The sequence below is a fragment of the Hippoglossus hippoglossus genome, chromosome 23 (assembly GCF_009819705.1).
Source record: "Hippoglossus hippoglossus isolate fHipHip1 chromosome 23, fHipHip1.pri, whole genome shotgun sequence".
Classification (NCBI taxonomy): domain Eukaryota; kingdom Metazoa; phylum Chordata; class Actinopteri; order Pleuronectiformes; family Pleuronectidae; genus Hippoglossus; species Hippoglossus hippoglossus.
Genome location: NC_047173.1, coordinates 16735283 through 16753129, shown reverse-complemented (window position 1 = coordinate 16753129; position 17847 = coordinate 16735283). Strand labels below are relative to the sequence as shown.

General features: G+C 44.3%; 2 protein-coding genes and 1 long non-coding RNA gene across 3 annotated transcripts in view; all 3 read left to right on the top strand.

Annotated features, from left to right (window-relative positions):
* Positions 1-9491, top strand: part of abcc9 (ATP-binding cassette, sub-family C (CFTR/MRP), member 9) — a 31940-nt gene extending 22449 nt beyond the window's left edge. Inside the window, exons 31-43 of the mRNA XM_034577619.1 lie at positions 2-159; positions 251-343; positions 1654-1756; positions 1867-1968; positions 2350-2470; positions 3506-3636; positions 4300-4378; positions 5952-6060; positions 7042-7145; positions 7230-7363; positions 7510-7572; positions 9135-9296; positions 9334-9491. Of these exons, the coding sequence (XP_034433510.1) occupies positions 2-159; positions 251-343; positions 1654-1756; positions 1867-1968; positions 2350-2470; positions 3506-3636; positions 4300-4378; positions 5952-6060; positions 7042-7145; positions 7230-7363; positions 7510-7572; positions 9135-9272 (1335 nt within the window). The 3' untranslated portion in view covers positions 9273-9296; positions 9334-9491. The remainder of the gene's footprint in view (position 1; positions 160-250; positions 344-1653; positions 1757-1866; positions 1969-2349; positions 2471-3505; positions 3637-4299; positions 4379-5951; positions 6061-7041; positions 7146-7229; positions 7364-7509; positions 7573-9134; positions 9297-9333) is intronic.
* LOC117756976 lies at positions 2506-3468 on the top strand. The gene is made up of 3 exons (XR_004613012.1): positions 2506-2697; positions 2744-3080; positions 3137-3468. It is a non-coding gene; the product is annotated as an uncharacterized LOC117756976 (long non-coding RNA).
* A 3230-nt stretch (positions 9492-12721) lies between the features above and the next one.
* kcnj8 (potassium inwardly rectifying channel subfamily J member 8) lies at positions 12722-16637 on the top strand. Its single transcript, XM_034577613.1, has 6 exons — positions 12722-13385; positions 14434-14582; positions 14702-14862; positions 15091-15230; positions 15790-16006; positions 16104-16637. The coding sequence occupies exons 1-6, from the start codon at positions 13042-13044 to the stop codon at positions 16341-16343; spliced, it is 1251 nt and encodes a 416-aa protein (XP_034433504.1). The 5' UTR covers positions 12722-13041; the 3' UTR covers positions 16344-16637.
* Positions 16638-17847: the final 1210 nt, after the last annotated feature.

The window sequence follows — 17847 nt, the reverse complement described above, 5'->3', positions numbered from 1 at the left end:
GCACATTCCCCCGACGCTGGAGTCGCTGACGAGATCCACGCTGCTCTGTTTGTCGGCCATCGGGGTCATTTCCTTCATCACGCCTCTGTTTCTGATCGCCTTGGTTCCCCTGGGCATCGCCTTCTACTTCATCCAGAAGTACTTCAGAGTGGCGTCCAAGTGAGTCCGCATTCTGGTTGTTATATTAGCAACCGTTTGCATCTATAGGCCCATTGAAAGAGTTTGAACCTGTGACCGTGTGGTTCCTCAGGGACCTGCAGGACCTGGACGACTCCACACAGCTTCCTCTGCTCTGTCACTTCTCTGAGACGGCTGAAGGTCTCACCACAATAAGAGCATTCAGGTACGACTCCAACTTTTATTATTGGTATTCCACTGGTGCTGTACATTATCCAGGGGTTAATGATATTGATGTTAGCAGCAGTGGTATCCAGTGTCGTGACCAGGGGCGTAGCGACAGGGTGGATGAAGTAGGGCTTTGCTTGGGGCCCCTCCAGCTGACAGGGGCCCCTGAGAACGGCTGATTACATTTCTAACAACATTTTTGTGAGAATCCCTTGGTGGTGGTTTTATTTGTGTTTGAATTTGAATGGTCCCGAAGACTAGGGCCCGGTTTTAACATATATAATTGAAACGATCTGCCTGTCGGGTTCAGGCAGAGAGTTGCATCCCAAACCACATGCACTCACTGCACTGTTTACAATTTTATTTTGAAAATGATTTGAAGATTGGAATGACGTGGTATCATGTGCTTCCTTTTGATGTGCGGCCCCCTGCTCCCTTTTGCCCGGGGCCCCCAAACTCCCCTGAAGCATCCCTGGTCATGAGAACACTTACATGGCAACAGACATGTACTCCAGTTTAATAATGTGTCTTCCCAGCAGTAGCTGGTACAGAACCAGTAGCTGTTAAACCAGTGTGAGCGGTTGTGTGTTTCTCCTTGTTTAAGTGTATTAGTTTGAACTCGTGTTGTCGTATCTTCTTGTATTTCTGTCTTCACCCTCGTTCCCATCGTCGGTCTAATCCAACATTAAACAGCTCTCACGCTTTTTTTCCTCTTCTCTTCCCCGAGGACTTCCGGACACACACACAAACACACAAACACACACACACACACACATACACATACACACACACACATACACATACACATACACACACACAGAAACAGTGAAGCTGCTGTTGAGACAGATTCTTGGCGCTCGTGGGACAGTTCCCATTATCATTGTCCAAACCCCCGTCTGGTTTGGACAACAGTGATTTACCAGCAGAACTCCGACTCTTATTCTTACTCAACTTAAAACTCTCATTTCATCAGAGATACAACTTGTGTTCATGTTTGTGTCAGTTTGTAATTGAGGCTTAGACAGCGAGTGTAAACAAAGATGGACGACGGGTCTTCACTTCCTCCTGTTGCACAAAAATGAAGCCAAAATATCTTGAACCACATCTGTGTGATACGAACGACCTAAAAGTACAGCAACGTATACTGGTCTGTGTCCCATCTGCTAACATGGAGGCGGCAGGGTTTTTGGCCTCCAGGGGGCGATCCAGATGATTTTGGCTTCATGTCATGTCGTCCATCTTTATTCGCAGTCTTCATAGTAGAGCGGAGGACGAGTTGTTCTAATCTACGTTTATAAATGTCTTCAGACACGAGGCTCGTTTCAAACAGCGGATGCTGGAGCTGACGGACACCAACAACACAGCCTACCTGTTTCTGTCGGCCGCCAACCGCTGGCTGGAGGTCCGCACGGTGAGGAACCATTTCATTACTGAGACTCTTTGTTTCCCAACGTGTGGTCAGACGTTGTCTCCGTGGTCACGTACTTACCACGTGGTCTTGTTTGGTCCGTCGTCGTGCAGGACTACCTGGGAGCAGTGATCGTGCTGACGGCGGCGGGAGCGTCCATCTGGAATCAACCTTACGGAGGCATGGTGGGACTCGGACTCACGTACGCCCTCACGGTGAGTTCTCCTGCTCGGATGTTTTATCACAACGTCTCACTTCGTTTATTTTTATTCCTCCATTGTGTTTTCAGGTTGTCCGTGCTCACGTCCCGTTGTTGTGAACACTGTTTATCAAGAACGCTGACGGGGAATTTCTTCAATCTTGGTACAAACGTTCGGTTTGACTTAACGATGAACTGATTAGAATTTGATTATCAAAGGTCACTTTGGCGTCTTGCACTTTATATTTCAAATCTATCTTTCTCTCTTAAAGTACCAGACCACTGGGCTTGAAGTTTACGGCACATAATTTAAACTCGTCGTTCATCCCATTGGATTATTATAGGACTTTTTTTGTCTATCAATACTTAGTGGCCCATTGTGTCTCTTTCTGTGCAGGTCACCAACTACCTGAACTGGGTCGTGAGGAACCTGGCGGACCTGGAGGTGCAGATGTCGGCGGTGAAGAAGGTCAACAGCTTCCTCAGCACAGAGTCGGAGAACTACGAGGGACTGATGGGTAACTGAGCTGACATCGATCTGATAGACAGAAAGAATATCTAAAGTTTCACATATTGACACATTACTTTTTCTGATCTGCTGAAACTTCATTATTAGGATAGAAGAAGTAAATAAATCACATTTAAACTTTCATATTCACAAATAACACAAACAGTGGATCTGAGATGATTTTGTTTCAGACAGATGATGTGTTAATGGTTCCTGATTCACTCAGTGGAACAGAATGTGATCTAATCACGAACTCACTGATTAATCTTCTGCGGAACAGAAGTTTTATTCCGTGTTTTTATGAGGCGCTCCGTTGCTATGGTGAAATACAAACGCTGTCCTAATCTTTTCCTAAAGGGCAGATAACGTTTCATTGTTTCACCCGTTATATCGTCTGCCTTGTGTCATCGAGATTACGAATATCCACCGAAGCCAAATCACATCCCACCGAACCTTGAACAAAAAAGGAAAAGTCTTGAGTGACTTTGCCAAGAGCGAGAAGCTATTTAAGGAAACATGATAAATTCAATTCCTGAGCTAAGAAGAAAGTGAAGGAGAGGAAAGAAAAGAGATTTTACAAAAATATTAGACAGTGGCGTTCAGAAAAAGGTTTTCCACATGTTTCTCATTGACGAATCTTTACAGTGAATTGAAATGAAACCATAAAAACATCCAGAAACCTCAGTGAAGAATCCTGCTCCTCTCTGACATCATGGAAGCTTCCAGCCAACACAATGCATGATGGGAAGTGACGGACCCTGCGTTCTTGGCTCTTGACCCGTACTTGAGGTTAAGAGGTTCGGTGTGTGAGGAAAAACTCTGCCAGCGTTTATATATCTGCAGTGTTATGACTTGGTCCATATGTCCTATATGCTCCTGTTTACACCAGGCGGGACGGTAACATACACAACTGTCTTCTGTGGCCGAGCTCTCACGCTGCGGTGTTCAAACCTCTCTCTCTCTCTCTCTCTCTCTCTCTCTCTCTCTCTCTCTCTCTCTCTCTCTCTCTCTCTCTCTCTCTCTCTCTCTCTCTCTCCCCCTGCAGACGCCTCTCAGGTGCCCGAGGACTGGCCCCACGACGGGGAGATCAAGATCCAGGACCTGAGCGTGCGCTACGACCCGATGCTCAAGCCAGTGCTCAAACACGTCAACGCCTACATCGAGCCCGGCCAGAAGGTAACTAACGGGATTCTGTGAGGAGCTGTGGCGCAGTCGCACCTGAACACGGCGTTAAAAGGTCGATGCGGGTCATCTCTGTTGTTTGCATCAGTTTGAAATGCTACATCCACACTTTGACCTTTTAGTTTGAACACTCGTCGCTGTTGCCATGGTTACGCTTGCCACCACCACACCACACCAGAATTCTGGAGACGCCGCTGGGCCCCGTTTTTAGTTTGAAGACTTTGAAAGGTTGAACCAGCAGAAGCAGCTTCAGGTAACTTTAGGTGGTTCGCACCCTGCCGATAAGAAACGGGGATCGAACATCACACCGACGTGACGGAGCAGCGCCGAGCGTCCGTGTGCACAAAGGAATGAAGAGACGGGAGGGACGTGAGGTTTCCTTTCCTCTCGTCTGAACGAGACAAGACATGAAAAACAAAGTCTGTCAATGTGAAAACACAAAGTCATTTTAACGAAGCTGCTGGTTTGTGCTGCTTTAGTCTGAAATGTCTGAATCTCATGTGAGAAAACTGTTGTCAAACGTGAAGCTTTGACTTCGCGAGCCTCCGTTTGACCTGCGACCCGACCGGCTCCTCACACACGTGTGTCATGTCTCACCGCGGTGTCGCCCTGCAGCTTATTGACCGGCTCTGCTCCTCCTCCTCCTCCTCCTGATAGGTGGGGATCTGCGGCCGCACGGGAAGCGGGAAGTCCTCCCTGTCGCTGGCCTTTTTCAACATGGTGGACATTTTCGAAGGTGGGTCTGTCACGTTTTCTTTCCTCCACCTCTTCCCTCTTGGTTTATGTCCCTGTGCTTCGTCTCATCTGTCCTTGTCTCGGTGTCTCTCTCTGGTTTAGTATGTTTATGCTCCTGACCCTGAATCTTTCTTGGCCATATTTGCCACGAGCAGTGATTCTTCACAGTCGCTCTCCTCCGGTATCTTGAGGGATCTCACGATGCTCGTGGTGTTTATTCCTGGCTCGTGTCGCCCCTGTTAACTCTGAACGTTATCACCCCGTGAGTTTACAGGTTCCTTTCTCAAATCTGAAGTACGAATCATAAACCTCCTCAGCCTCCAAACTGTAAATCTGCTGAAACACCTCGTTCGTCTGATGGATCCACACAACGTTAAGTTTCTCACCTGCAACATTACGAAGCATTAAGGCTGAAATGTTTATTCCCCGGTGGTGATTTACTGGTGATTTGGATTAAAGTGGAGCCGTCGGTGCCGTAAAGTCGCTGCAACTTCCCCCGACCTGATTGAACATTAGATATTGTTGGTTTTTAAAAGCACTTTTCAGCCTTTTCCTTCCACGTTCCCTCGTAAAATGTCCGTAAAACCCCAAATATTCACCAATATAATCCACCAAACTTCAGTTTATCAGCTAAAAACAATATAAATTGAATATAGATAAGTTCAGATAGTTTTAGCTCTAAGCGGAGCAGCACTGGAGGTAAACTGGGGAGAGTGTCTCCTCCAAACGTCCACCGTCCTCCCACGTGTGTGTTTATGTTGGAGGAACCGTTTATTTAACCGTTCCTCATGTATCTGACGTCTTTTCAAACACCGCTGCAGGTTTTCTCTAAGTGAGAGTGCGCTGCTTCTTTTTGTTCTTCGTGTGTCTCGCTCCCCTTCTCGTCTCCCGTGGAGTGGACCTGAAGTGGATCGGGTCGTTAGGAGCAGCGAGACGTGACCCACTTTCCTCACTTGTTTTCAGACTCTCTCTCTCTCTCTCTCTCTTATTTTAAAAAGACGGCAGCCGTGATGTCTTAAAACCGTCTTTGTTATTTATTGGATTTTTAAAGCAAGTCGTAATCGTACCGTTGTGTTTGTATCTGCTGCTTCGAGGCAGATTAACCTGACAGTCACTTTTTCCATTAACACACACACACACACACACACACACACACACACACACACACACACACACACACACACACACACACACACACACACACACACAGCTGGGCAGACGTCTCGTGTCACAGTAAATTAAGACGTTTGTTTCAGCAGCGTTTCCTTATAAAGCAGTGAAACAAACCCAGAGCAGCGTCGCGGTGAAAACAATCCTGACTGAAACGAAAAGGGACATTTTTTAGATTGCGATCAAATAAACAGAACAAAAAGTTATTCAAGATGTTTGGTACGAGCGAAGAGTTTCAAAAGATAGTTTCTAAATGAAAGAACAACGTGTTGTTGTCACTAAGGTTGTATTGAAGCAAAGAAATTCGGAGATTTCAATTCCAAAGTTATATATTTTGAGAAAAAAGTCCTAATTTGGTAAAAAATAAAGTTTGCCCGCTGAGCGAATCTTTGCTTGTGTTGCAGGAAAGATCATCATCGACGGGATCGACATCTTTAAACTTCCTCTGCCGACTCTGCGCTCGAGGCTCTCCATCATCCTCCAGGACCCTGTGTTGTTCAGTGGATCCATAAGGTACACACACACACACACACACACACACACACACACACACACACACACACACACACACACACACACACACACACACACACACACACACACACACACACGCACGTCCTTTTAATAACCTCAGCGTTTATTGTCCTGAAAGACGTCTGTCACATGACTTCCCAGCTGTGGGGTTAGTGGTTGAAAACCCAGTGGGAACTCTGGCCGGGTCCTAATCTGACTTTCGTGGCAGACGTCATGGGCCGAGCCGATCGTACGAGGGAGGAAGAGCCTGCGTCTTCCTCCGTCACACACGCACAACCTCTGTGTGTTTGTGTGGCTACATGATACAGTGACTGTGTTAGAAAAGACAAAGAGCAAGTGCTATTTGTTTGGACAGATACGTGTGTGTGTCTGTGTGTGTGTGTGTGTGTGTGTGAGAGAGATGGGGGGGTTGTCATCTTGGCGTTTCCACCAACTCTTGTTTATGTGAACATAAGCCTCGGGGTGAATGGTCGACAGTAACTGTTTCACACTGTCCTCTTAGACATTGCTGTTACGTTCTCACACACACACACACACACACACACACACACACACACACACACACACACACACACACACTTTCAGTAGTAACACGTAGCAGATTTGTCAAATCGTAAATAACTCTACTGTTATTTTACTAACGATAAACAGAAATGAATCAAGTTTTACACCAACACTTAAAAACTAAAATAACATGAGAAACCTCTGAATGACTCGAGCTGTTTCCAGACCTGTGAATGTTCTGGAGGTTCGATGTGGAAACAAATGTCTGAGTCAGTTGCTCTGGACGTTTTTCTGGAACTTTTCCTGCAGCCCACTGGGAGAATGAGTCCACGTGAGATGTGGCCTCCTGCTGCTCTGCCCAGACAAATACACAAGAGGAAGTGGAGACGTCCATCTTTATATCTTTATATACATTATGATTTACAAACACATAAACTCCTTGTCCGTGTCTCGCAGGTTTAATCTGGATCCAGAGCGGATGTGCACAGATGATCGACTCTGGGAGGCGCTAGAGATCGCCCAGCTGAAGAACATGGTGAAGGCTCTGCCTGGAGGACTAGGTACTCAAATCAACGTCCTCATCAAATGAGTGTCACCGTTGAATTGTGTTAATTGTGAGTCTGTTGTCGTGTGTTTGTGTTCAGATGCCGTGGTGACAGAGGGAGGTGAGAACTTCAGCGTCGGTCAGAGGCAGCTCTTCTGTTTGGCTCGAGCCTTCGTCAGGAAGAGCAGCATCCTCATCATGGATGAGGCTACAGCATCTATCGACATGGCAACGGTGTGTGTCTCTGTGTGTGTGTGTGTGTGTGTGTGTGTGTGTGTGTGTGTGTGTGTGTGTGTGTGTGTGTGTGTGTGTGTGTGTGTATCAGATAATATACATGAATCTTTTAGAAAACCCAGAGTCATTTCTATCTTTCTTCGCAGGAGAACATTCTACAGAAAGTGGTGATGACGGCGTTCGCCGACCGAACAGTCGTAACGATCGCAGTGAGTCCTTCAGTCCGTTCATGTTGTTGTTAATAATGTAATGAAGGTTTGTTCAGAGCTGATAGATTCAGACACGAGGCTCTTTATCTCTGAGCTTCATCTGCATCCATCAGCTCGTATCTCCCTCCTTTTTCCTTTCCTTGTTTCCTACTAACACGTTTTCCACATGTGACTTAGTTAATAATCCAAATGTATTTCTTCTTCTATCTTTATTTTCATCCCTCCTTCTTCTTACATCTTCCTTTTTTCCTTCAATTGTCTCTCTGTTCTCTCATTTAATCGTTTCTTTACATTTCTTCTTTTTATCATTTCTTCCTCCCCTTTCATTCATCTTTGCTCCATCTTGTTTTCCTGCCCTCTCCCCTTCCTCCCCTCCTCTTCCTCCTCTCCTCTTCCTCCCCTCCTCTTCCTCCCCTCCTCTTCCTCCCCTCCTCTTCCTCCTCTCCTCTTCCTCCCCTCCTCTTCCTTCCCTCCTCTTCCTCCTCTCCTCTTCCTCCCCTCCTCTTCCTCCCCTTCCTCTTCCTCCCCTCCTCTTCCTCCCCTCCTCTTCCTCCTCTCCTCTTCCTCCCCTCCTCTTCCTTCCCTCCTCTTCCTCCTCTCCTCTTCCTCCTCTCCTCTTCCTCCCCTCCTCTTCCTTCCCTCCTCTTCCTCCTCTCCTCTTCCTCCCCTCCTCTTCCTCCCCTTCCTCTTCCTCCCCTCCTCTTCCTCCCCTCCTCTTCCTCCTCTCCTCTTCCTCCTCTCCTCTTCCTCCCCTCCTCTTCCTTCCCTCCTCTTCCTCCCCTCCTCTTCCTTCCCTCCTCTTCCTCCTCTCCTCTTCCTCCCCTCCTCTTCCTCCCCTCCTCTTCCTTCCCTCCTCTTCCTCCTCTCCTCTTCCTCCCCTCCTCTTCCTCCTCTCTGTGTCCAGCACCGTGTGGCCTCCATCTTGGAGGCGGAGCAGGTGCTGGTCTTCTCCTCAGGGATCTTGGTGGAAAGTGACTCTGGTCCCAGCCTGCTGGCACATGAGGACAGCCTCTTCAGTGTGCTAGTGAGGACTCACAAGTAGACCCGGATCGGTCCGGACCACTTTGGCTCAGCTCTCCTCTTCCTCTTCCTCTTCCTTCCTCTTCCTCCACCTGTTTCTGTTTGTTTTCCCGGCTGAGTCGGAGCTGGAGGCTGACTCTGGGTCTGCTGAAGCCTTAACACCACCGACAGCCTGGTTGGTACCGGAGTGAAAAACGCTGCATGTTGTGTTTCCTGAAATTCTTATTGATTTATTAAATTAATTAATGTGAGAGCACAACAGTCTGAGTCAGTCGATCCAGATATTTTCTGGAGTTCATGTCTGAAAACAGATTTAGTTTTTCAGCCCCCTGAATATGAAATTGGTGAAATCGTCAGAAAAGTCACAATATTAAAGAAAGTGATTAAAAATGGTTGTTTTGTCTGTATAGTGTTCGTCTGACAGGTTTAAAACACAATTATAATGATTATTTAATAATAATATACTAAATAATAATCATAATAATTAGTATGAATGTGTTTTCTGTGGTTGTCGTCATTGACTTCTCGCCCTGTGTCTCCAGCACCGCGTCCAGTCCATCCTGAAGGCCGACCTGGTCATCGTGATGAAGCGAGGGAACATTCTGGAGTACGACAAACCCGAGACTCTTCTGGAGCAGGAGGGGGGGATGTTCGCCTCGTTCGTCAAAGCCGATCTGTAGACACGCAGACAGTCGCCGTCCAGATCAGTCCGTTGATCTTCTCTTTTTTTTTTTTTTAAAGTCTTTGAATTATTTTTTACAAGTTCGATAAACTCCTGTGACGCTGAAACACGCCAGAGAAGCAAATAACAAGGAGAAGCTTGTTCTGTGGAAGAGGAAACACCGTCACTGTGGAGGTCACTGCCTTTCTGACACTTCACATCAGTTACTATGATCATCTGCTCCATCATCTGCTCCATCATCTGCTCCATCATCTGCTCCATCATCTGCTCCATCATCTGCTCCATCATCTGCTCCATCAGCTGATTCCTCCTGTTTTCACATCGACATTAAGAATTTAGCTGAAGCACTTAAACAAGTTTTTCATTGAATTTGACGACGGAGACATTTAATGTTCTCGGATCAGTTAAAGTAGAAATGAGAACGATCAGAATAAGAAACTGTTCAAACTATTGTCCGAACGTTTTGGGAAATTACTTAAAATGACTTTAAAACATCAAACTCTTCCAGAAGAAGCTCTGAGATCTCGGACTAATACTTTGTTACTTTGGTTTTGGTCTTAGATTTTAATGAGATTTGACTTCAGGTTTTTATTAAATCACTTTAAACCTTGTACAGACTTCAGAGTTAATTCAATAGTTTCAGTTTGAGCTGAACTTTTAAATCCTGCGAGAATCTTTTTTTTTTTTACTGAACTTGACTGAAAAGTCTTTAATTATCTTTAATCACCACATGTATCAGTTTACACTCGATCACTTCTATTATGCAACAATAAGGAAAACAGAAGTTTATATCCAGTTTTATTTTAATCCCTTTTTATATGATTGAATGTACAATCTGTTTCACTGTAAAGGATTTAAATCTTAATATTTTAGACCCAGGTTTAGAACGTGCTACATTTTTAGACACAGAAGTAAAACTAATATATCTCAGTTGTGTTCAGAAAAGACTTCGATCAACAGTTTGTTGTTAAACCGACGACGGAGAAGGAGAAACGTTCATTCTCCTGTCGGAGGTTTTTCATCGACTCGTACCTTCCTCCTCCGAACGAGCTCGACTGAGGAGTTCTACGTTGGTGGATTTGCCGCCATCTTTTTTATTTTGTCGCATTTCTGCAACCAACCAAGACATCAGATCTTTTTTTTAAAGTCCTTGTTCTTACTTGCGTCTCCTCCCAGTTCTCCAGGAGGAGCTCATCTCTCAGCTGCAGCCATTTTTGATGCATCTGCAAATCTGCCACGATCTGAGAACGAGGGTGGGGGGGGGGAATCCATCACCCGTCTCCTCTGGTGGAAAGAAAAATCGTTAGACGCAAAACAATCTTTTATAGTTGCAACATTTTTTTTAATTGCATTGATAAATGTATTTTTCGCAGGTTTGCTGTTTTAGTTCCAAAATAAATCAAGAATTTCTTTATTTAGTAAAATGTCTGTGAAATTAGGATTTTGATTTGTGCAATGCCTTTTAAAAAGCAGTAGATTTGTAAACGCGTGGATCTTATTTCCCGCTCTGTCACTGTTCTATCGGTTGTATTTCTATGTTTCACTAGTACAAACACTGTAGGGTGTCGCGGCTCGGTCCGACGCCGCTGAGCCCGCTGTCTGTCTGCGGTCATGCTTTGCTGAACCCTTTTTAATCGTCGGGGGAAACAATAGACGGCGAAACACGAGCTCCCGTTAACCCGAGAGGTCGATCCGGACCGAGAGTGAGACGGAGACGTGACGCCGAGTCGATCCGGAATCCAAACAAACATCAGCGTGACGAGAACTAACTGAAATGACAGAAACCGTCTTTGAGAGAAAAGTATTGAACGTCTTCTTTTGACATTTCAGTTTGGTCCCATCTGCTAACATGGAGGAGACAGGTTTTATACTGACCTATACTGCAGCCAGCCACCAGGGGGCACCTGAGATGGTTTGGCTTCACTTTCTCGGCGCCGTCATGTTGTCCATCTTCGTTCTCAGTCTATGATTTACTTTTTTCACTTAGATAAAATGTTCCTGTCGTATTATTGGAGGAATTGAGCTCAACTATCATGTTATACTGTTATATTTCCATTTATAGTTTTTGTAATGATATATACACTTATACATATTTCTTACTAAGAAAAAACTAAAGAGACAAATTCACATGTTTCACAGTCGGAGTCGATCTGAAAACTTTTTCTAGAATCCCTGGTTCTGTGGTTCTATCCCTTTTGTATTATGGTTTATTGATTAATCCTCTACTTTTCAACTTTCTTTATAAAAACTGATTTTCTCTCACGTGTTTCATCTGGAGAAGTTTCCGATTTTATAGTTTTTAACACGTGAAACCGACGCTGCGGTTTGTTTTTCTCTTTTCACTCTGCTGCTCAAACTGAAACCCGAAACTCAGATTTGTGCCAAACGAAGAAAAAGCACAGAATGAAGTCGACGCAAACTTTATCGGAGCTTTGACGACTGTTTTTTATTCTTCCTCGTAAAATCACATGACTGTTAAATAAACATGATTTTCAGCTGCAGATGAAGTTTAGGTAGTTTTTAAAGTATGTACATGTACAGTTTGTAGGAGCCTGTGAATCCAGGAGTTTTTAAACTTATACAAACTCTTATATTATTATTATTCTGTGTGCCTGAGTTTTTTACACTTGAAATGAAAATAAAAATGTTTCTGAGTGAAGTGAAACTTTGTCTTTCTCATTAAACCCGCACCACACACACTCACTGACTGTGTACTGTTAAACAGCGCCCCCTGGTGACTCAGAGTCGAACTGACAAATAAATAAACTCACAATTTAAAAGACCAGTGAAGAAAAAATTAAATATAAGTTGACATTTACAAATACGCAGAATTTTGCTTTTTAAGTTTAACATTTTACTTTAATCATAATGTGAATTTTCATTGTTTTGTTTAGTTTCTAAAGATTTTGTTTAATTCTTATTGTTTCATTTTAAACAGTAAAATCTGAAGCTTTTCTTCATTTCACTTTTACTCTTTGTTTTTATTTAATTATTCAGATGTGAAACAGAAGCTGATAATTAAACACAAAGTAAAATTTAAAGTCTCATCTTTGTTAAATGTTTATTTCCTGTTTAGTTATATTCGTCAACACCTCATTTATTTTAATATGTTTATTATTAATTACTGCATCGTCAGAATAGAAGCCAACAAAAGGAGAACAATATAAAAACAGTCAGAATCAAATTAAGTGCAAAGTTATGTTCCTGTAAAAAGAAACAACTAATATATTCTTTTATTTATTTGTTTTCCTCCTGAAACCCTTTAAAAGTAGAAGTAAGATGAAGATGTGAAGTTAATGTTTTTAAACCAAGTGAGTGAAATCATCCTACATTAATGATTCAAGGGTTAAAACGGTGATTGGACTCATGGCACTGCGCGTAAAAGTCATGCGCATCGGCTGAGGCGTGATTCGTTTATTTATAAAGACTTTTACGCGTCGTGTTCTTGTTCAGTTCATAATCCCGTGTTTCCCGGCGGTGGCTGATCGGTCCTGGGAGGCAGCAGCTCCACATCTGAGCGCCTCTGGACTCTGGAACTTGTCCTACGTCAACAGGGGAGCGCAGCGCGTCGCAGCCCTCAGAGGAGACGCAGCAGAGGCGGTGCGCAACGGCCACAGCCGAACATCTCCAAATGTCACCGGACGCAGAGGAGTGCGCGCGTCTCTGAGCGGTTTTCCTGCAGGTGGACATGTTGAGACCGCGCGTAAAGACGCACTAAAAAGAAGCTTCGACGCCTTTTCCCCTGCAGCTGAGGAGGAAGGAGCAGGATGTTGGCGAGGAAAAGCATCATCCCGGAGGAGTTCGGTCTGCCGGGCCTCGCCTCCCGCATGCCCCGCAAACCGGTGTTCAGGGACCGCGTCAACAAGGCGCGCTTCATCGCCAAGAACGGCTCGTGCAACCTGGCGCACAAGAACATCCGCGAGCAGGGCCGCTTCCTGCAGGACGTGTTCACCACGCTGGTGGACCTGAAGTGGCGCTTCACGCTGGTCATCTTCACCACCACGTTCGTCAGCAGCTGGCTCCTCTTCGCCATGAGCTGGTGGCTCGTGGCCTTCGCGCACGGAGACCTGGACGCGGACCGCAACGCGACGCGCTGCGTCACCGAAGTCAAGTAAGAAACACGCACGACAGAGTCTGTGTTTTTATCAAAGTTTAACAAGTTCACTTTGTTTCATGTGTTTGGTGACACTGGGATTCTTCTTCTCCTCCATCTTCACTTCATCCGAGCTTTCCAACTCCCTCCTCTTTCTCTTTTTACTCTTCTTCTACCTTCTCCTGTTCTTGTCCTCATCTTCCTCCTGCTCTTCTTCCTCCTCTTCCTCCTCCACCTCCTCTTCATCTCTACATCTCTATCTATCTCTGTTTAAACTCGACAGAGGAAGAGGAGGGGAGGAGGAAAATACATTAGTTGTGACAGGAAGTTATGAGGGAGGGAGTGTGAGTCTTCTTTGCCCCCCCCCCCCAATCCTTCCTTGTGTCCTCCCTCCCTCCCTCTCTCCTTTCCATTTAGTGACCTTCTTCTTCATCTTCCTTCCCCTTCCTCCTCCTCTTCATCTCCTTCCGCTGTTCAGCTGTGGAGACTTGTACGTTTACATCAGAAGTTTTTACATTTAGTTTTACTTTATATTTCTACTCCCCCCCCCCCACATTTTGATTTCACTGCATGTATTTAACATCCAAACTCACTTTTCAGATTTCACATTCAAACTTAAAGCTGCAAAAGATTTAAAAGATCAAATCATCAGTTTGAGGCAAAAGTTATTTTACAAAAGATTTGAGAAAAGATTTATGCAGCAGGATTTTGTGACTTTTCTTTTTTCGATCCATTAATCATCTCACGACCTCTCAGATTTATGTCGTGACCCTTTGGAAGGATCCATACGTTTGGAGCCGCTGAACAAAACTTCAAGTTTTATTTATCATATATAAGTTAAAACAGAGTCCGTACAATGACAAGTGTTGGAGAAGACATAACGGGTCAATCACATAGATAATTTAAAGAAAGAAGAACATTTAAATAAAGTAAAAATAGCTCTAATAAACTCGTGCTTTTACTCTGGTATATTAATGAACTGAACGGGTTCGGTCGACTGTAAGAAAATCCTGAAATCATTTGTCACGTTCATCAAACTGTGAGTGAATCTCTTGGTTCCCCGCAGGTCGTTCATGTCGGCCTTCCTCTTCTCCATCGAGGTTCAGGTGACCATCGGCTTCGGGGGACGGATGATCACGGAGCAGTGTCCCACCGCCATCACCGTCCTCATCATGCAGAACATCGTGGGACTCATCATCAACGCCGTCATGCTGGGTAACACTCACACACACTGTCTCTCATCCAGGAAGAATCAAACGCACACAAGTGGATGATCGACCTTTGGAGGTGACTGGTATCAGACCAGTGACCTTTGTTGTGTTTCCCTCCTGAAGGTTGTATCTTCATGAAGACGGCTCAGTCCAACCGGCGAGCGGAGACGTTGATCTTCAGCCGTCACGCTGTGATCGCCGTCAGGAACAACCACCTGTGCTTCATGATTCGAATCGGAGACCTGAGGAAGAGTATGATCATCGGAGCCATGGTCCGGTTACAGGTGATTACTGAGAGATGGTTGTTGGGTTTTATCTGTCACTGGCACTTTGTCTACACCTACTCCTGCAGCTCTCTTGCGCCCCCTGCAGCTTGAAGACTCCTAGTGTAACCTTTAACCAAGTGTCATACTTATTTAAACCTCTAAGTTTTTTGTCTTTTTTCACTTGTACGTTATTATTCCTCCTGCAGGTCTGTTTGTTTTTAATAAAATGATTTTGTCGTCGGGCAGGTGGTGAGGAAGACGACCACCCCAGAGGGGGAAGTGATCCCCATCCAACAGATCGACGTGCAGACGGACAACGCCGTGGCGAGCAACAGCCTGTTCCTCCTCGCTCCGCTCATCATCTGCCACATCATCGACAGGGACAGGTACTGACACACACGCTCTGAGGCCGGAGAACCACAGACACACTTTCTCTCTGCTCCTCTGTTTCCTCTGATCAATCATCAGCTGAAGTATTTCATGTGTAACTTATAACTCACTATCTCCCTCTGCTGGCAGAAACAAGGAGCAAGAATCAACTCTGAACTCACATCACTTTATTCTCCACCTGTTTGATTTACGCTGCTCAGACGAACTTTGTTATCAGACTCACAACATGTAGATTTAAATTATTATATACAAAATATGTGTTGTTTAAAATATACAAGAAACCTTTGAGACAGTAGATATACAGGTATTAATACATTTAATATTGGGTTACAGATGGATTACAGTTTTGTAAAATATCAAACCTCAACTACATTTCTTTGTCGTAATTGTTTGATAACAACGTCTTAGGTATCAGCCAATATATCTGTACACACACACACACACACACACACACACACACACACACACACACACACACACACACACACACACACACACACACACACACACACTCACACACACACACATGTAACGTGTGTCGTCTCTCTCTCTCAGTCCGCTGTACGACCTGTCGGCCATGGAGCTGCAGTGCAGTGACCTGGAGGTGATCGTCATCCTGGAGGGAGTGGTGGAGACCACCGGGATCACCACACAGGCCCGGACCTCCTACGTCTCCGAGGAGATCCAGTGGGGTCACCGCTTCGTTCCCATAGTAACAGAGGAGGACGGGGTGTACTCTGTGGACTACTCCAAGTTTGGCAACACAGTCAAGGTGAGAGAATTTAAGGGGAACTATTGTCAAACTAGTCCTGACCTCCAGCCGACGTGTGCTCGTATCTGACTTATTCAAACCTGTTCTGCTCTCCAAGGTGACGACGCCGCTGTGCAGCGCCAGAGAACTGGACGAGAAGCCGTCCATCTTAATTCAAACTCTGCAGAAGAGCGAACTGTCGCACCAGAACTCGCTGAGGAAGCGTAACTCCATGAGACGCAACAACTCCATGCGTAAGGGCGCAGGGAGCAGCGGGACCCTGCGCAGGAACAACTCGTCCAAGGTCCAGTTCTACACCCCGGGCGACGGAGGCCAGAACCTGAACAACGTCACCTGACATGAGGCCCTCCTCCTGCTGGCCGCCCTGCTCCTCCTGGGGGGACGCAGGGTTGTGGGTGTCGGCCTCTCTCCTGCTCTGATGGGACTCGATCTGTTTCTGTTATCTGTCTTATCCCAACACGGCTGCTGATGATGTCACTCCGTGGTTACACACACGGAGTGACATCATCAGATAAAGATCCTACACAGTGTTTTTTATATTTTATCAAGAGTCAAGTTCATCCTCAGAGGGATTTAAAGTCTGTGCATCAGCACTTTAACGTCTAATTATACTTAAGTGGAGTTTGAAAAGATATTTAAATTGGTCGATTAAAAGACAGAAGTTCAACTGTTATTAAATTTTATAATCATTGAATCATTTGTTGGCTCCAACTTCTCACATATGAGGATTTTCTTTAGCTCGTCTTCTCCTGTACTTTGTTTAGTTTTGACCTGATGGTCGAACAATGTGATGGACACATGTCACTAAACTTTTAAAGGTCAACACACATCTGCAGCGTGAGACGCACATCAAACCACACACATTGTTTTCTGAGGTTACAGCCACGCTAATATCTTTTACTCTTAAAACATATTATTTTTAAAAACCAACAGATGACGTAACGTGTGTTTCCCAGTTTCTTATTTGCTGAATCGAGCCAGATTGTTGTTTTTCTTGTCACATTCACTTTGGAAATGTTTCACATTAATAGATTCATGAAAAACTATGAAAACTTTATTAGATAATAAAAATGATTGGTAGTTGAAGCTCCTTCGTCAATAAGATGTTTTCATATTTAGCTTCACGCTGCTGACTCGACTTCACTGAAGTGACGAAGACTCAGATGTGATGGAGACGATTATCTGCTTGTACAGGAAATTAAGCTTCACCTGCGCAAACACTGTGAAGTCACTACTAGTGTTAACGACTGGGAATCAATCAATCAATCAATCAATCAACCAATCAATCAATCAATCAATCAACCAATCAACCAAGCAATCAAGCAATCAATCAATCAATCACTGTACATTTGTTTGTGTTATGTTGTATGAAAATACATTTACTCACTTCATCTGAACATGTTTCCGTATTTGACCTGAACAAATGATCAGATATTCATTCAGTTTAATACAACAAAATAAAAGCATCTATCTTTACAAATGTGGTCGTACAAGTGTGTAAAATAATATCTGGAAATACAAACATGAAGATATATATAATTGCACATATCAATAAATTCTGTATAAAACACATAATGGGATCTTGTTGTTTATCTTTAATAAGTCCTGGTGGTTTTATCCCAAACAATAATAAATTAAAAAAGAACCATTGTAAAATCAAAATCTCTGAATTTTTGTGATTTTGTTACACTTTGTGTAAAACTTTATTTTTAATTGTGTCTCTTGATTTGTTCCTTTGACTTTGAATCACAAATGGACACAAATAAAAACGTCACATCACAACAAAGGGAAAGAAAATACATCTGTATATATTTATAAATATAAAAAATAACATAATAAAA

What these genes read in the sequence shown, in the direction of transcription:
- kcnj8 (XM_034577613.1), top strand. Translation starts at nt 13,042, where the DNA reads ATGTTGGCGAGGAAAAGCATCATCCCGGAGGAGTTCGGTCTGCCGGGC. An exon ending in GAGCCATGGTCCGGTTACAG is followed by an intron (nt 14,863 to 15,090) that starts GTGATTACTGAG and finishes GTCGTCGGGCAG; the next exon opens with GTGGTGAGGAAGACGACCAC. An exon ending in CACATCATCGACAGGGACAG is followed by an intron (nt 15,231 to 15,789) that starts GTACTGACACAC and finishes TCTCTCTCTCAG; the next exon opens with TCCGCTGTACGACCTGTCGG.